The sequence below is a fragment of the Saccostrea echinata genome, unplaced genomic scaffold (genome assembly GCF_033153115.1).
Source record: "Saccostrea echinata isolate AGI-Se365-2 ecotype Australia unplaced genomic scaffold, CSIRO_AGI_Sech_v1 ptg000034l, whole genome shotgun sequence".
Taxonomy (NCBI): Eukaryota; Metazoa; Mollusca; class Bivalvia; order Ostreida; family Ostreidae; genus Saccostrea; species Saccostrea echinata.
The window spans coordinates 4,322,559-4,340,492 of record NW_026889783.1 but is presented as its reverse complement, the minus strand read 5'-3'; the positions used below and the strand labels follow the sequence as shown (position 1 = coordinate 4,340,492).

General features: G+C 33.8%; 1 protein-coding gene across 1 annotated transcript; it reads right to left on the bottom strand.

The window, feature by feature from the left end:
* Nucleotides 1-5,902: 5,902 nt before the first annotated feature.
* LOC133199701 (uncharacterized) lies at nucleotides 5,903-12,209 on the bottom strand. Its single transcript, XM_061335570.1, has 4 exons — nucleotides 11,762-12,209; nucleotides 7,506-7,571; nucleotides 6,124-7,410; nucleotides 5,903-6,032 (listed from the first exon to the last, which is right to left on the bottom strand). The coding sequence occupies exons 1-4, from the start codon at nucleotides 12,207-12,209 to the stop codon at nucleotides 6,022-6,024; spliced, it is 1,812 nt and encodes a 603-aa protein (XP_061191554.1). The 3' UTR covers nucleotides 5,903-6,021.
* Between the last annotated feature and the right edge of the window lie 5,725 nt (nucleotides 12,210-17,934).

Below are 17,934 nucleotides of genomic sequence, written 5' to 3'. Positions count from 1 at the left end.
GACCTTACTTTGACCCTTTGACCTTCACCTAGGAGTTTGACCTACTTTTGAAAAACTTTAACATTGACAATAACTTTTGATTAGTTGGATATATGGCTTTCATACTTCACACATGTAATTCTTGTGACAAAACCTTCCTTTGGATACCAACAACTTTGACCCTTTGACCTTGACCTTGGAGTTTGACCTACTTTTGAAAAATTTTAACCTTGGCCATTACTTTTGAACGTTGTTCTAGGGCTTTCATATTTCACGTGTATATTTCTTTTGAGAAGGCCTCTTCTGGGGCACCATTAATTTTGACCATTTGACTTGCCTTGATGTTTGACTTACTTTTGAAAAACTTTAACTTTCTCCGTATCTATTCAATGGTTGCTGCGGGGGCTTTCATATTTCACTGGCATATTTCTAGAGACAAGACCTTACTTTGGGTACCAACATATTTGATTTGCATTTGAGAAATTTTAGCCTTCGCTATAAGTTGCCATAACGGGGGTATCAGTGTTTCACAAATACATCTTGTTAATACCTGTAGCTAACAGTAATCTTATTTTCCACTCCAACTACATATATCTGAATTCTAGATCTTACAGTGAGAAATATCATTGTACTTAATAATTGGACTATTTCTAATTTGAAAATAACAAAGGGATGCTTACATTTTTCATTGTGTATCGATTAATGAAAGATTGTTCGCAATGAGCGAGGGAAATGTACATATACACATACAATGTGTTTGCAATGAAAGATTGAAGGTCATGGTCCTCTGGATTAATATTTACGACAATACTTTGAATCCTTGACTTTTTGATTTTGTTCGCAGAGAGATGATTCCAATTTGTCTCAGTATTCAGAAAACTACCATTGAAATCGTGGATATCTGAATGATTCTTCATTGCTTTAGACTCGCGAGATTTTTAATTATTAAAATTATATCGATTAAATAGAATAGATTAAATAAGTTTTATTTTACAATAACTATTATGCAATCTTTTTACGATATGTGTGATTCTGTGTATTTTATATTTTGCGAGAGCTAGACCTATATTTCTTATTATGAAACTGTTACAAACATTTGATCCCAAAGCCATTGAACTGGGATAAACAGAATTACTAAAAGCACAGTCTCCTTTCAGTTGAAGGCAGTCCCCCTGACTGCCATACATACAAATCCAGAAGAAAGTCTAGGCAAACTATTAGTGTTTTCGTTTTTATTTAAGTAAATGTACAAGGTTTGTTACTTAGATTTCAACAATAACATTAACAAAATACTTTTGAAATCTCTCACCATTCGTGGATTTATTTATTTTCTAATATTTAAAAAGTTGTTTGTTCGCAAATGACACAATCGTCCGCTTAAAATTTTAAATAAATGTTGATTGAAGGAAATTTTGACGGTAAATAGTAAAGAGTATTTAAAATTTAAGGTACAGTGTATTTAATTAAAGTTTCACCAGCATAGTTCTTTTTTTAATGTTGAAATACATCTTAGGTAAATTGTAAAGTAACATCGTCTCTCTAAAACCTTGTGAAAAACATTCATGTTTCATTTGTTATATTTATTTTAAATGTTATGTGCATTTTTGGCTCTGTAAGCACAGTGACGTAGCAGTCAATATATAATGTTTACACTGATTCTTTTTTTTTTTCTTTTTAATTTTTCTTTCTTATCGATATACCTGTGACAGTCATTTTCTAAAAATAAAAAACTTTATTACACAGTACTTCACAATTCCCCATACTTTTTCTGAAAGCACATTCTTATTCAATCTGCATTCATTCAATGAAAAAAATATTCAAAGAAAAAATATATATATTTTTTTTATGAATACTATTTAATATATATATATATATATATATATATATATATATATATATATATATATATATATATATATATATATATATATATATATATATATATATATATATATATATATAATGAAAAAAATGATTTATATTAAATGTAATTGCATATTTGATGCATTAAAAAGTAAAAGACTCACCATGTCGGCTATGGTCATCTGCTACAATGACCAGGCATGCGTCATTCTGAATTATATTGACTATGTTTAAAAGGATTGGTACTCTGTTTAACTGTAAACACACAGAGGACTAAATAGGAAGGTTCTGTGCTTTGACAAGAAATTTTAATTATTACTTTAAATGGTTATCAAATCTAAATGTTTAAAAATACGTAGTTTCAGAATGTCTTTTCCAGATCATTAAGTAATAAGTACAGATATCCTTAAACAGAACAGAGAGGCTCAGCTCTGGTGACGTATGAACATTTTCTGGCAAACTTTTTACATACAAATACTTTTATTCAAAACTCTCTATTCGGTTGATTTATTCACAAAAATTAAGTCTTATGACTTTAAAATCAAAAACAATTTTAATGTGTCAAAAGTTAAAGAAAGGAATGGAGCAAAGTAAATTGATACGCTTTGTAAATAATCTTGCGATTTAGACCAATAATGGTAAAAATGAATTTTTGCATTGCTTTTAACAGGAAAAAGTTATATTTGTGCTTACTGATAAAGATAATTATAAATCTAATGTTATATGTATTAATTGAGAATCTTTTACCATATATATGTTTATATTTGGATATTTACAATTTAGTTCATGTATTTGAATATAGTTTGTAAATTTACAGTAATATTATGATATTGCAACTGGCCTAATTTGTAGACGCAACGTTTGACCAGTATTTCATGTTATAAACATTTGGAGTTCCACAAAGAAATAGCAGTCAATGAACGATCAGGTAAACGCATTTAGGAGGTCAATAACTAAATAACGATATCATTTACTTTACATGCGTCAAACATTTAAATGTACATAACATGAATCTTTCACATGAATTTCTGATTTTGTGGTTCCTATCATAAAGATATCATTTATTTTATAATATTGTATTATTCGTTCTCTGCTCGATAGTAACATAAAAGCAATCCTATTTCAAAGAGTACATGTATGTGAAAATGATCACACGGAAATGCAACATGTTTAGGGGGCTTGTTTGCTTTTATACTTAATTAAGATTAAGTAAAAAAAAAAAAGATTGAAAATTTACGCACCTTCCTTTAACTACCACCCCCCCCCCCCCCAAAAAAAAGTTTAAAAACAGGGTCAGAATTATACGGAAGCCCATTTAGGACCTATCAAAAATATTTTTGAATTCGATAATACAGATTAGCGAATTTGTTATAACGAATTTAATTCATTATAACAATTTCTTTGAATTCGTTGTAACGAATTTAATCTGTTATAACAAATTTGTAAAACAAATTCAAAAATTTGTTGTAACGAATAAAACTCGTTTTAACGAATTCTAAAACTTGTTATAATGAATTAAATTCGTTGAAACGAATTTTTTAATCTGTTATAACGAATTAAATTCGTTAAAACGAATTTGACAATTAGTTATATCGAATTTATATATATATATATATATATATATATATATATATATATATATATATATATATATATATATATATATATATATATATATATATATATATTTCTTTAAGCTTGGATTATTGAATTTGATTAATCAATTTTAATTCGTTAAAACGAATTTTAACATTTGTTTTAAACAAATTCAATTTATTATAACAAATTTAAGAGTTCGATTAAACGAATTTAATCTGTTTTATCAAATTTTAAAATTCGTTTTAAAGAATTCAACAAATCTGTTATAACAAATTTAATTCGTTATTACGAATTCAAAAAAATTTTTATAACGAATATAATTCGTTAGAACAAATTCGACAATTCGTTATATCGAATTCAAAAATATTTTTGATAGGTCCTTAATGGGGTTTCGTAGAATTAACATTTAATTTCATAAACATCAATGTTAGTCCTGTTCTATGATTTTAATTTTGAAGATGATAAATTTAAACTGCAATTTACAATTTTTAGAAACTTATCGTTTTCTTATAATAGTGCCTAATAATAATATTTTTTATTAAATCACTTCACCGCTGATGCATAAAAAGTTTATCCTGCTTTCTGAATTGCACATCGTATGACCTTTTAAATCACAATGTTTGTGAAACCATTCATCGACTAATTCTAGTCGCGAAATTTCATTTAAAACTTTCATTTAATTTTAAATTCACCACACAAAGTATTACTCCTTTTAGAATAATGTGCAGAATTTAACGCTTTTAACCTCATGGAATGAGTTATTTTTTGCTGCTTTGATATATGTATTTCTAAGTTAATTAATTATCATGAATTCTTAAGTATAATTTTCTGAGTATCAACTATGATCTATTAACAACAAGTATAGACATTATCATGATTACATCAATGGAAGATATCGTGTTAAATGTTTCGATATCGATCTTTGAATACTAATAGAGGTCAGACAGACATGAATACTAATAGAGGTCAGACAGACATGAATACGTATGGTGATATCTGTGATTCTTTGAAAACTTATAGTTGTTTGAGAGACACGAAAACATATACTGATATTTGTGATTTCAGTGTCAATGTCTTTGAATACAGATAGATGTCTGGCGCCTTTTTCTTAACCTCTCTTGTGTCATATCTCACACAGTTTTCTTTTTTCATATATTCTTATCACAAAGTTTTGATTCATAAAAATCATTAAAGTTTATCATAAATGCGGCATGCATTAGTTTGATCAGTATAAAATAATGACAGTGTTGCAGGGTTTAATCCAGTGTAAAATACTGTTACCTGTTTAGTTTTCCATTCATACAAAGCTTTGCAAGTTCTAATTTCAGGTCCGTGGGAAGCAATTTCACTTGGATGTGAAACATTTTCAGTTTGAGAGCCCTGGGCACTACCAAGCAAAATTTCCTTGCAAAAAAAGGTCATTACTGAGGGGGTTCAAGCATAAAGTAGAGATGTTTTCTATAGTATACAATATATTTCCGAAAAATTGGGGGGGGGGGGGCACCACGTGCCCTACCGGTTCCTATGGCCATGATTTTTTTTTTACAGTTTTTGCCATAAGCCTAGAATAAATGATCCGTAAAAATCTCCTCACAATGCTTTATTATACTTCACATAAATCGAAGTCTTTTTTTAAAAGAAATCTTAAATCAAGTAAAAACTTAAATCATTGTAAACAGTTGATACCAGGTGGGCTTATCAACAGTTTAATCAGTAATTCTTGAGCCATGACTGATGCTTATCTGTAGGTTGACATCATTGAACTTGCTTATAGTTGCATTGAATATAATGAAATATGGAGATAACGAACATCATTTATAGTCCATTTAAACAATACAAACCGGAAGCAGAGCACACACGGACCTCCAAAAACATCAAAGGCGGGATCAGGTGCCAAGGAGGTGTAAGCATCCCCTGTCGATCAGTCACACCCTGCGTGTGTTCCTTGTCATGATCGGGTAAACGGAAAAATTTCAGTGTGTCAATTAGTATGAAAAACGTCAGTCATCATTTGACCTAATTATACTAGTAGATTATATTTGCTGACAATGTCTTTGTGTAGCCCATAGAACTTGCAAAATGATGACTTCAGACGAGACTGTTGTTTCATCATTGTTGGTTAATAATTTGCCTGGGTTTAGAAATTAATCATACATAGAGCATAATCTTGCGTATCGAATCAGCTGGGAGAAATAAACCCCACATGCAGGTGATAAGGGTATATTGCTACATAAGTTAGGGAAGTTGACGATAGAAAAGTTGAAGTCAGCACGTTTATCATAAAAAATTTGTTGTTAGGTTACCATTAACGTCTTTTTCTAGTAATATAACATAATATTTCATTCGATTATCTTCATTATTCTCATAATTCATACTTAAATTAAAGCATAGTCAATACATAAAATCTAAGATTTGATCCTAATGGTGTACTTCATTTAACTTAAAACATCATGAAAAACAATTTGGGCGTCATCTGTTTATTCCATAACCACGAATATATTTACAAAAATAAAATCCAAGTCAGTGTCATTCCAAGTCTTCAATTCCGTGTTTTCATTCGGTCTCCAGTCTTATGGCTCACTAGTATTTACCTAAAAAATCACAGTGATCATAGGATACGATATTAGGTGAAGTTATCAAGTAATTATTTTTTTTAGTTTTTAATTTACAGTAAAAACTTACCAGATTTGTATCCACCATAGCCTCCGGAAAACCCGTCATTTAGATCATCAAAACCACTCAAACTGGAAGACAAAGTGGAGAAATCAGAAAATCCACCAAGTCCTGATCCTGGAAATCCACCTCCGGTACCTGATAATCCTCCACTTGGGAATCCAGAACTACCAGATGAGAAACTAGACCCACTCCTAGTAAGACTTAGAGACCTGCCACCAGATGGGAATCCACCGATTCCACTGCCCCCAATAGGAAATCCAGATCCTCCAAGAGGGAAGCCTCCGCCAGTTCCCCCTATAGGGAATCCACTTCCAAGACTACCACCTCCAATGGGGAAACCAGCACCACCTGTTGGAAATCCGCTACTTGGGAATCCGGAACTACCAGATGAGAAACTAGAACCACTTCTAGTTAAACTTAAAGAGCTACCACCAGATGGAAATCCACCTAAACCACTGCCACCAATAGGGAATCCAGATCCTCCCATAGGGAAGCCTCCACTTGTTCCCCCGATGGGGAATCCACTTCCGAGACTACCACCTCCAATGGGGAAACCAGCACCACCAGTTGGAAATCCTCCACTAGGAAATCCAGAACCACTAAGAGGGAATCCTCCTCCAAGACTTCCACTGCCAATTGGGAATCCTCCTAGACCTCCACTGCTTAAAGGGAAGCCAGCACCACCGCTCGGGAATCCTCCACTAGGCAATCCGGATCCTCCAAACGGGAGTCCTCCTCCAAGGCTGGAGCTTCCCAAAGGCAACCCTCCAAAGCCACCACCTAATGGAGAACCTGATCCCCCAAGCGGAAAACCACCAGTGAGACTACCTCCACCAATAGGGAACCCAGCACCACCACTTGGGAGTCCACCTGTAGGAAACCCAGAACCTCCAAGTGGGAATCCACCTCCAAGACTGCCGCCTCCTAAAGGAATACCTCCAATACCACTGCCTAGTGGGGAACCAGATCCTCCAAGCGGAAGACCTCCAAATCCAGGGCTTAATGGGAATCCACCAGTTGGACTGCCACCGATAGGGCTAATAGCACTTCCACCACCTAATGGAAGAGCTCCACTACCACCAAATCCTGGATATCCACCTCTGCTAAAGTTAAATCCATCAGGAATGATGTGCAGTCTGACCAAGTATTGGTAATACTGGAGATACTGGACAGAGGCTGGTCCGTATGTTACATACAGATAGTAGAGGTACTGGATGTAGACGACATACCTGTATCCACCAGAAGGATAGTTGCGGTAGATGGAGGACGGACCAGTCGGAATAGAAGGGTAACCTGTGATAGACGAAGATGTTTGTCATTTAATTGATATACATGTACAAAAGTAAAATCAGTAGTTTTTCCAAAATAGAGAAAAGATAAAATTTTACCAGTGTTATATGTGGCAGCCACGTATGTGACTAACAGTAGTAAACACACCTCCTTAAGCATGGTTTCTGTAAATGTTAACAATTTTTTTTACAAAAAATTAAGAATATCAAATTTCTTTGATAATAATAAGAGAAATAAAATATCTTTATACCGTGCTTTTTACGAGATAATTACACTTCATTGAAGTGCATAAATGTTTTACAAAATCAAATTCGAAGAATTTAAAAATAAAATTTTACAGTTTAAAATCATTTGAAAAATACTTCTATTTTTATATCCATTATTCTGAACGCAAAAAAGAGTATTTTTGATAGATTTTTCTTCTCTTCATGTAAATAAAATACCTTTTAAGTGTTTCTAGCTTCTGGAGAGACACTGGACTGAAGATGAACTGTCTTGATGGGTCTTTTATATGTTTTCCTTTCGTTATAAAATTTTGGTGAGTGAAATTTTCAAGATGATCAGCACTAATCAAATTCCGATCAGGAAGTTAATAAAAACATTAAAATAATGCATGTTTAGCATCTGTAGTTTGTTGCATTGACAAAATAAACGGCTCGTTGTACTACCATTGTATTGTTCATCAAATGCTAGTACCGTGTTTGACTATACATAGTCTGTGTTCTAAAGTTTAGAACAGGTGCACGACATTGCAAGCCATTGTCGAGACGATGCGTCAAAAAAACTTTATTTTTGGAATGCTTCTACATGTTAAATTTCATAACTACGTGCTCATCAATGTTACTCTTACTAAATACATCTGTTTAACCTTTCAAATTGTAAAAAAGAAAGAAAGCAGCAGATTTCGAATCATTTTGTTTTCAGCAGAACCCTGGATCGAGTGTTCGCAGCAAAATAGGATTTAAAAAGACAACCAGTCGCTTCAGTGCTTTACAGATAAGTTGAAGTCAATCTTTCATATTCTTTTATGTGTGTCACTATTTTTTTAAATATTAATCCACAAAAATTTTAACTTAAGATGTACACAGCTTGAAAATTAAAAAAGGATAAAGGTCAAGATCTAGTAAATTACTTTAGACTATCTTTTGGTGCTAGACGTAATAATCAGTTCAAACTTTCTTGTTAACGTACTTTACGACTCTATTAGTATTATGTAGAAAATAAAACTATTTTATGGAATTTAATATGAAATCATGTGAAAAGTTATCCCGGTCCCTGTATTTTTAATATTTTTTTAAAGAAGAGGCTAAGAACATAAAAAATTCCGGGTTTTTTTTTTGTTTTGTTTTTTGTTTTGTTTTGTTTTGTTTTGTTTTTTTTTTTGAGTCACTCTAGGCAATCTGAATGTATTTTCTTTGTCTGATATGTTAGAAACTGCTATGTTCATGACTGTTTTTCTTAGTATTTTTATCATTAAAAATTACAGCTTAAAACATGATTGTTTGCTTTGTTAACCTACAAATTATACCCCGATACGCCTTCTATAACTTTAAGAACAGGAAAATCCAAATGAGGATTTTTAAGGTAAAGAATGATAATTTCAAATGTACAGAGCTCATAAGTACATTTTTTTTTATTATAAAAAAGTAATGAATCCTCTTAATTCAGAACACCTTCATAAAAATACGTAAACATGAAAAAATTTTACCGAAACATGCAAATGGTTTGTTTGTTCATTTGTTTAACGTCCCATTAAGAAAATTTCACTCATGTTGAGATACTACCAGCACCTACATGTACTGCGACATAGGACTTCGGTTTATACGGTCTCATCCGAAGGACAGATCTCAGTGAATTCGAACCCGCGACGTAACTGCGCCGCGCAGGCGACTATATTAATGCTATGTTTACTGTAAAACAATAAAAAAAAAATGAGAAAAATGTGCTTGAAGAAAGAGGGAGTAAAAGGCGAGGACAATCACCCGTCAATTTTCAAACTTCAGGGAAAAGTTCTATTTTTTTAAAATAATGTTTTCAGTAATGTCATCTTCAACACATTTATTCAATTATTTTATTGAATGACTTATTGATTGATGATTTATTTTCAAAGTTGACAGTAAAGCATATTTAGTGGAAAATGGCCATATTAGAACCACAAAGAATTTTTTTTTAATATGAATGGGTCAAGTCTCCATTCTTCATTTACATTTAATTGACGGAAAAGTAAATGTAAAATCTATTTCATGTTTTAAAAAATGGAGTCTGGACCCATTCTATATGAAAATCGAAAAATTCTTTTAAAATTTATGATTCAAGAAGCTCGTTTATTTAAATCACACTGACAAACAACAAGACAAGTAGACCTTTTGGCGTAGTGGTTAACTCGTTCATATTACATGTATTTGTCAATAATTTATTCAACGAAATTCAGGAGGCTTAATGTGTAAACATTTCTGAAAAATAACTCTTCATGAATTTGACTTTTAGAATTGGAAAATGTCTTCTCTCAGAGCGGGGGATCGTCTTCGCCTTGCATGCCTTTACTCTTTATCTTTTCGGAAAGACAATAAAAGTTAAGTAGAAAGTTAATACTGATTTTTGTAATATGACATAGAATACTTAGTATTTATAAATTCCAGTTTTTGTACCTGCATTATATTTTATAGATGTGCAACAGAGATAAATGTTATTCTGACTCCAGTCCTTTAGTGTAAAAGGTGACGATAACGAACAGTGATCAATCTCATAAATCTAGGGGGGAAAAAAAACAAATCGCTAACAGGGCAAAAAACACGGACCCCTGGAAACGCCAGTGCTGGAATCAGGTGCCTAGGAGGAGTAAGCATCCCCTGTCGACCGATCACACTTGTTGTTTCCCTTTCTATTGATCAGGAAAACGGAGTACTCCGTAGTCAAACTAGTGTAAAAGCAACGGTACATGAAACATAGACAAAAAAAACAATAGGACAAGGTCATTATGAAGACGGCAGAATTCGCCAAAACTGCCAAAAAGAGTTGTTAAATTAATTGTATTCCTTGTATCATATACCTATTTTTCAATAGCCTGTCACTTTTTTAAAAATTGACCGTATCCAGAGCATCCGGTGATCTTGTTTATCGAATCAGTTGGTAGATATAAAAACAATATGTAGTAGATATTTGGCCATTATCGTTAATAGTCAATTTAATCATCCAAATATGAAATATGTGTGGCAGATTCTGTAGTGTATTTTATTTTAAGTTCACTGGAATATATCGAGTCGACTGTTAAAATGTCGTTATTATATCTGAAATGAAACGTCCAACAAAACAGTGACAAGATCTTTATCCTACAGTAATTAACCTTAATTAAAAATCAAGCATTTTGTTTTTAGAGAGTATTCATTTTAGTGATTACTTATACGTTTCATTTTCCTGAAACATGTTAAAAAAAGTAAAATGTTTCTAATTGTACAAACACATTAAACTGATATAGCAATGAAACCTTAAAGAGATTAATAGAATAGTACGGATTCAAAAAATAGATAAAATAAAATGTTTTCTTTTATGTTTTTTTTTCTTGTATTCGTTTGATTTACATTATTTTTCAACTTTTCATTAGTTATAAAGCTTAAGGACATACGCAACGTACCTTACCTACTGATACTTTTTCGAGATATTCTTAATTTAAGATTATAGTGCTATCAGATGTTCGTAGACAAAAAATCAGCATGCATTACCAGGGGTTTTGAAAAGATATCAATTGATGAAAATTCTTCTATAATTCAAAGAAAAATATACAAAAATTACTAAACATATATTCTAGATGTTTTGTTTATCCAAACTTGTGTTAGAAGAAGTGTACAATAGCATATATAGACATTAAAATTTAGCACACAGTTCCTTTAAGTATTGGAACTCTTCAACTCCAAGGAAAAAGACAAACTATGTTGCGTATGTCCTTAAGTGGATTTTTTTAAGAACAGTGAACAAGGGAAATGAAAATCTGGAGAAATAGTTGGAAGGTGGGCGTGGACGGAGAAAGGGAAAAAAGGCGAGAGAAGATGGAGGGGAGGAGGAAAAAAGAAATGTCAGAGAAAATTTAAATGGAGAAATAGACTAGAGGTAAAAAGAAGGAGAAAGGAAAGAAAATGCCCACAAACGCTTATTTTTTCCCTTTAAAAAATGCAAATATCTTCATAAAACAATATCAACAGTGTACACTTTATCCAAACATTAAGCATTACTTTACAATATCAGCCAATATTCCTTATTACTTTCATAGTCATCTGGTTAGATAACAATCCAGTGCTAAGGCATGCATGGGTCCATAGCGCATTGGACAGGAAAGTCCCATTTGGCAGGTAAATCGAACTGTTCCACGACAAGGAATATCCAGAACTGCACGACAGATGTATCGCTGCCACTGACCCACAAATCAGAACCTGGTCCTGTCTGAAGACAAGCTGCTGCTGACACACGGCGCTGTGGTGCTGAACCGAATTCAACAGGCGGGCGATGGCGCTGTCAGTACACAGAAAATGTACATGTTTTTCGTCGTGTGCTGGAATGTCCATGGCATTGAACCCAACAGATTCTGTACAGTCACTCGCTATCAGTAAGTCCAAGGCTCGCTCTATCACGTCAGTATTGCTCAGGCGCTGGTCTCTTGCTCGGTATCTCTCCTTTACAATCGAAATCTTCTCTCTAATCCTGGAGGACACAGAATTGTCTCCTGGTAATTCCAATTTGAACGCACTGGATCGCTTCCGTGCACTACCCGGAGTCCTTGGTGTTTTAGGAGTAGACGGTAAAGTATCCATAATTGAAATTGAAATAACGAGTAAAAGTTTTCACAACAGGTTTGTCAAACAGCTAGAATAGAAGTGAGGATACGTTGGCAACAAATGAAATGGTCCCTAAACAGGAATGTGTACTGGAGGGACACAAGTGTCTAGCCCCTAGATACTTGTGGGAGCTAACCCCTGTCATGACATTTACAGTAGCTGACATTAGCCCCTTGAGTACAATGAAAACTCTCTCTTGTGGGACTAAAATCTGGATACTGTACATGTATTACCAACTGATTACAGTAGCTGACAGATCATTAGAACCCCCCCTCCCTATCGCTCGCTCTCTCTCTCTCTCTCGTGTTTCTAATCCTATCTATTATGAAAACTGATATCTAGAAATATATATACTGAGAAATGTAATTATATAATTATTTAAACATTTTTTTTACATATGCTTCCAGAAAGCGTACGTTGCTGTTCATGTTAATATGTACATCTGAGTTACGATTTGTATTGACATCACATGTGTAATGGGAGAGTTTGTCATTGTTAACAAATCTTTCTCTAATTTTTTTTCTTTCATGTTTCAATTTTATCAATTATGGAAACTGGTGTCTAAAAAATACATATTATTAAATATAACTTTTCCTATATTTTGAACATCTGCATCCCGAATACATGTGTACTTTATTGTATATATGTTAATATGTATACATTTGAGTTACGATTCGTATTGAAATCGTGTTTGTAATGGGGTCGTTAGCCATTGTTACAAAGAGTGATTCAAATTACAGATTTTATTTTAAACTTTTATCACTCGTTATAACAATGTTTCCAGCTCTAGCCACGTGAAGGCCTCCCCAAAGTAGAGCCATTTGCACCCCCCTTCTTTATTAGGTATACTGTATCAATAAATTAGTCAAGTCAACTTATTTACAGAGTCACTGCCACATATGTCCCATGTAAGGCTGTCCTATTGTGTTTGGGAACCATTCCCTGACCTGCTGAATGACACAGTTTGGCATAATGTCTCTTTTGGGTCCAACAGACTGCCACACGAATCTCCTTCGCTGCATGTCAAGTTGAATGGCTCGCGCTTTTCGTTCTACATATCGACTGTCCTGCCACACTCCACGATGACACAACATTGTCCAAAACTTCTTATAAAGTTGTTTTCGGGAATGACTGTTTCTCCGGGATGGTAAACGAGGACTCTCTGGCCATCACAATTGCCGATGATTTTCATGTACGACGCAAGGTCGACAGAGGCAATCCGGACATTCTTCAAATCCAGGCACAGGCTGAATAAGGGGCTCGGATTCGGTCTGACCTGTTACAGGAACTTCTTCTTCCCTCTCAGGGCCCCAGTCCCAGTCATTGAAGGAGAAAAGGGCTCGAATAGCCGCTAGTTTTTCTTCGGAAAGCTCTAGAGTTATCTTGGACGTCATACCCGGTATTTCTTATAAGTACAAAACAGCAGTGACGAAAAAAAAAACCCACGTGAAGTCCAGGTTTAATTATCTACTCTCAATTATTTTTTTTTAAATAATTATCACTCAGTATAACAGCGATTGGATTTTTTTACCAGTGTGTGTACAAAGCGACTATTAACGCGGTACATGAAAGGGTTTGACGCGTGACCAGGTAAATTGTTTTCAAAACATACAAACTCAGATTATCAGGTAGCACAGGTAGCTGGCCCGTCAATCAAATCAGTAGCTATTGTTTTTTTTATGATTGATAGGCGGTATATTATTGATCTTGAACTAGGTAGATTTTGGGGGCGTTAACATAAAATTGGGTGTTTAAGTTCATTTTTTTTCCTTGAATTTGAATGTTGAACTACTTGACCTTTTGCTGTATCACTTTGTTCTACACGCGCGTCTCTAGTTCAGAAAGGGCTGTCAAAACCATCAAAACTTTAACAGCGCTCGCTTTTCTAAAGCTTAGGAATGGCAAGAATTTTGCAACTGTTGTTTAATAGACAAATCAATGTCATGTAAAGTTTTAAGTGCAATTTGCAGTTTTCTTGAATGAAAAGAAATTTCCCACCTAAATTATACTCTTCATAAGCACGCTGTTTTAAGTAGTTTTGATTGTATTCGTTGATATTTTATTTAATTTCCTCGTGTACAAAGTTTGTCATAATAATTCTATAAGAAGTTATATACATGATGTTATTATCTAAATCAATATTCTCACGATATATCTGTTCTCTTCCTATTCCTTTTTTTTTACAAGGTGACTTTTGGAACATAAGTGAATAAGTCAGAAAAGGTGGATAAAAAAGACAAGAAATAAATAATATTCAATCATTATTAAGTTCTCATTCATTTATCAGCTACTTCAGTACAAACCTACAAACATCTTAAATATTGGAAATATTCGTGTTTGCACCAACTAAAGTATGCAGAATTTATCCTGTACTTTTAACACATTTTTTTTCATATGAAAAGGTCCTCGCTCCTTTTTATAAAATAGTTTTCAATAATGTCAGACGACACGTTCAATAATGCACCCCCAAACAAAAATTGACATTAGAGTATTGCTATTTTAACAAGTTTACTCACAAAAATTAAGGTACCTTACCAGAAAGTACGAGATTCCAGAGGATGGCGATTTTTATATCATCCTTTTAAAAATTACATGAATTGCCAAATCATAATTTTTGACGTAATTCTTTCCACAGACATCATAAAACAATTTAATCAAGAGATGCTGATAATTATTGATATATTTTTTTTTTATTTATTATGAAGAGATAAAAGACAGCTATTTGAAGAACGTATTACCTCACCTTAAGCAAAACAAGGAGTTGGATTTCACTTTGTATTAAAAGTAAATTATATCAATTAAGTCAAGTTACGAGTATTTGATGGAAATAACACAAACTAGATGATTCTTGTGAGCAGCATAGCTCAATTGTTAGGTATCGGTTTGACTGACAAAAATAAAACAGGTTAGATCAAACAAGTAATGATTTTTCTTTATCCAAAGTATATGATTCTTTTTTTATATAAATCAAAAATGCGTGTCAACATCAATTTACTGTTGAAAGATTTCGAAATATCATTTTCTTTCTTTCATGTTAAAAATACAATTCAAAATCAACATTACCTACACTAGCAAAAAATACCATAGTTAACTATAGTTTACTATAGTATCAAAGTTTTTTTTATTTTTTATTTTTTACTATAGTAAATCAAAGTATGTTTACTATGGATTTCAGATTGTTTTATTTTTTGTTCTTCGATTCATACATGCACATGTCTTATATTAAATGGAACTATGTTTTGTATATTCACATTTTATCATCACTGTTATCGAATACAAGAGATTTTAAGCTTTGAAATCTCAAAAAGAGTTCCAGAGTAAAGTTTCGAAGTAAATCAAAGTATCAAAGTTTTTTCTATAGTACTATAGTTAACTATAGTAAATTTTCGTTAGGGTAAGTAGATGTATATTTCTACATCAACATTATTCTTCTTTTTTGACTTTAATGAATTATAAAAAATACTCATTCATGAAATATGGAGATTACGAGTATTCAAGCTCAAAAGTCCATTAAACAATACAAAATAGGAGCAGAGCAAACACGGACCTCTAAACATCAGAGGTGGGATCAGGTGTCATAGAGGGGTAAGCATACTCCGTGGACCGGTCACACCCGCCGTGTGCTCCTTGTTATGATCAGGCAAACAGAAAAAAATTGGTAGACGATTCAATGTGTAAAAAAAATCCCCTAACGATTAGTATGAAAAATGTCAGCATTTGATAAATGTGAATTATATACGGTACCAATTTGATGCACCAATTGCGCATTTCGACAAATTATGTCTCTTTATTGATGCTCAAGCTGAAACGTTGGAAATCCAAAATATTTAAATAAAAAAGACTTGGAAGAGCTGAAAAAAGGTGCCAAAGACTGGAGCCAAATACGTCGAAGGATCAGAGCTATGCATGAGTGAGGTAATCCTTAATTTTGAAATAAATTTCTAAATTCTACCACAGCAATTAAATATATATCAATATAACAGTATAATATTAATATAGTATTTTATATATATATATATATATATATATATATATATATATATATATATATATATATATATATATATATATATATATATATATATATATAAAGCACTAAAAATGACCAACCATCTTGGATTATGGTCAATAACCACTATTGTCATGTCCTCCCATTTGTGACCTTCAAGGTTGAAATGTTCCCCCACGGGTTCATTGAGTTTTTTGGTCCTAATGGTAGAACGGTGATTATTGACTCTCCTGCGGAGATCTCCTGTTTCACCAACATACTGTTTGGAGCAAACTTTGCAGCTGATGAGATAAATGCAGTTGTCTGTTTGACAGGACAAATTCCCTAGTATTTTGTAGCTGCGGCCTGTAACGGGGCTGTTAAAACTGTCTGTGTCAGAGCTGTACTTACAGAGAAGACATCTTCTGTCAGAGCAAGTTTTAAAGCCCCCGTTAGGTAATGGATTGTCCAATCTGGTTCTTACTACCATGTCCTTCAGGTTCCTCGGGCGCCTGTATGCAGCCAATGGGGGCTCCTTAAAGACCTCTGCCATTCGTTTATTTGAGTGGAGAATTGGCAGATTCTTTTGAAGGATACCGCTGAGGTTCTTAATTTAAGGACGGGATGGTATGTGGTTATCAGAGGGACCCTGCCTCTATTGTCTTTTTCCTTGTATCGTAATAGGTTTTGCCTGTCATGTCCCGCCATCTCATCAATAGCAGTTTGTACGGTGCGGGCATTGTAGCCTCTCTTGCATAAGTGGGACTTAAGGAGACCGCTTTGTTCTTGATATAAGGCAGGGGATGAACAGATGCGCCGAATTCTGGTGGCTAGACCTGTAGGCACACCCTTAAATGTGTGCGGGGGATGACAGCTAGATGGCATAAGATACAGATGGGAATCTGTGGGTTTCGTGTGGAGACTGAACTCGACTTCACCATCAGTCAGGGTAGATATAGTATCTAGGAACATGTTTTTCGAATTAGATACGTCTACTGTAAATTTGATAGACTGATGAAAGGTGTTGGCGAACGAAATGAATGCCTCGAGGCTCTCGCGACATTCCACCCACTTCATCTCTATATCGTCAATGAAACGCAACCAGCTAAGGGGCCTAAATGGTGCTTGAAGTAGCAAGTTGCGTTCCAGTCTGCCCATGAAAATATTGGCATAAGATGGTGCCATTTTCGTACCCATAGCAGTGCCATTAACCTGCAGGTAATGTTCTCCATTAAACATGAAGTTGTTATACTTGAGAACATGTTCAAGGAGCTTGGCAAGGGACTCGGTAGAAGGAATTTGTATGGATCTACTATCCCAGACTTCTCTACAGGCTTCGATACCCTCATCGTGCGGAATATTGGTGTACAAAGATGTGACGTCCATAGTCACGAGAAGGGTATGATCTGGAAGGCCAGTAGAGGGCGTCTTGTTAATGTAGTCCGTGGTGCCCTTGGGATAGGATGGCAAATTCTCTACGTGTGGACGGAGATGTAAATCGATGTATTCAGAAATTTTCTCCGTGGGGTGTCCAATAGCGCTAACTATAGGGCGACCTGGCATACCTTCTTTGTGTATCTTAGGAAGCAGATAAAATTGTCCTGGTCTACAGTCAATAGGGTTGAGTGTCTCATAGACGTTGATACCAATCTCGTTTTTCTCAAACATTTCGTCAAGAGTTTTGGTGATGGCGGTGGAAAATTCTTTAGTGGG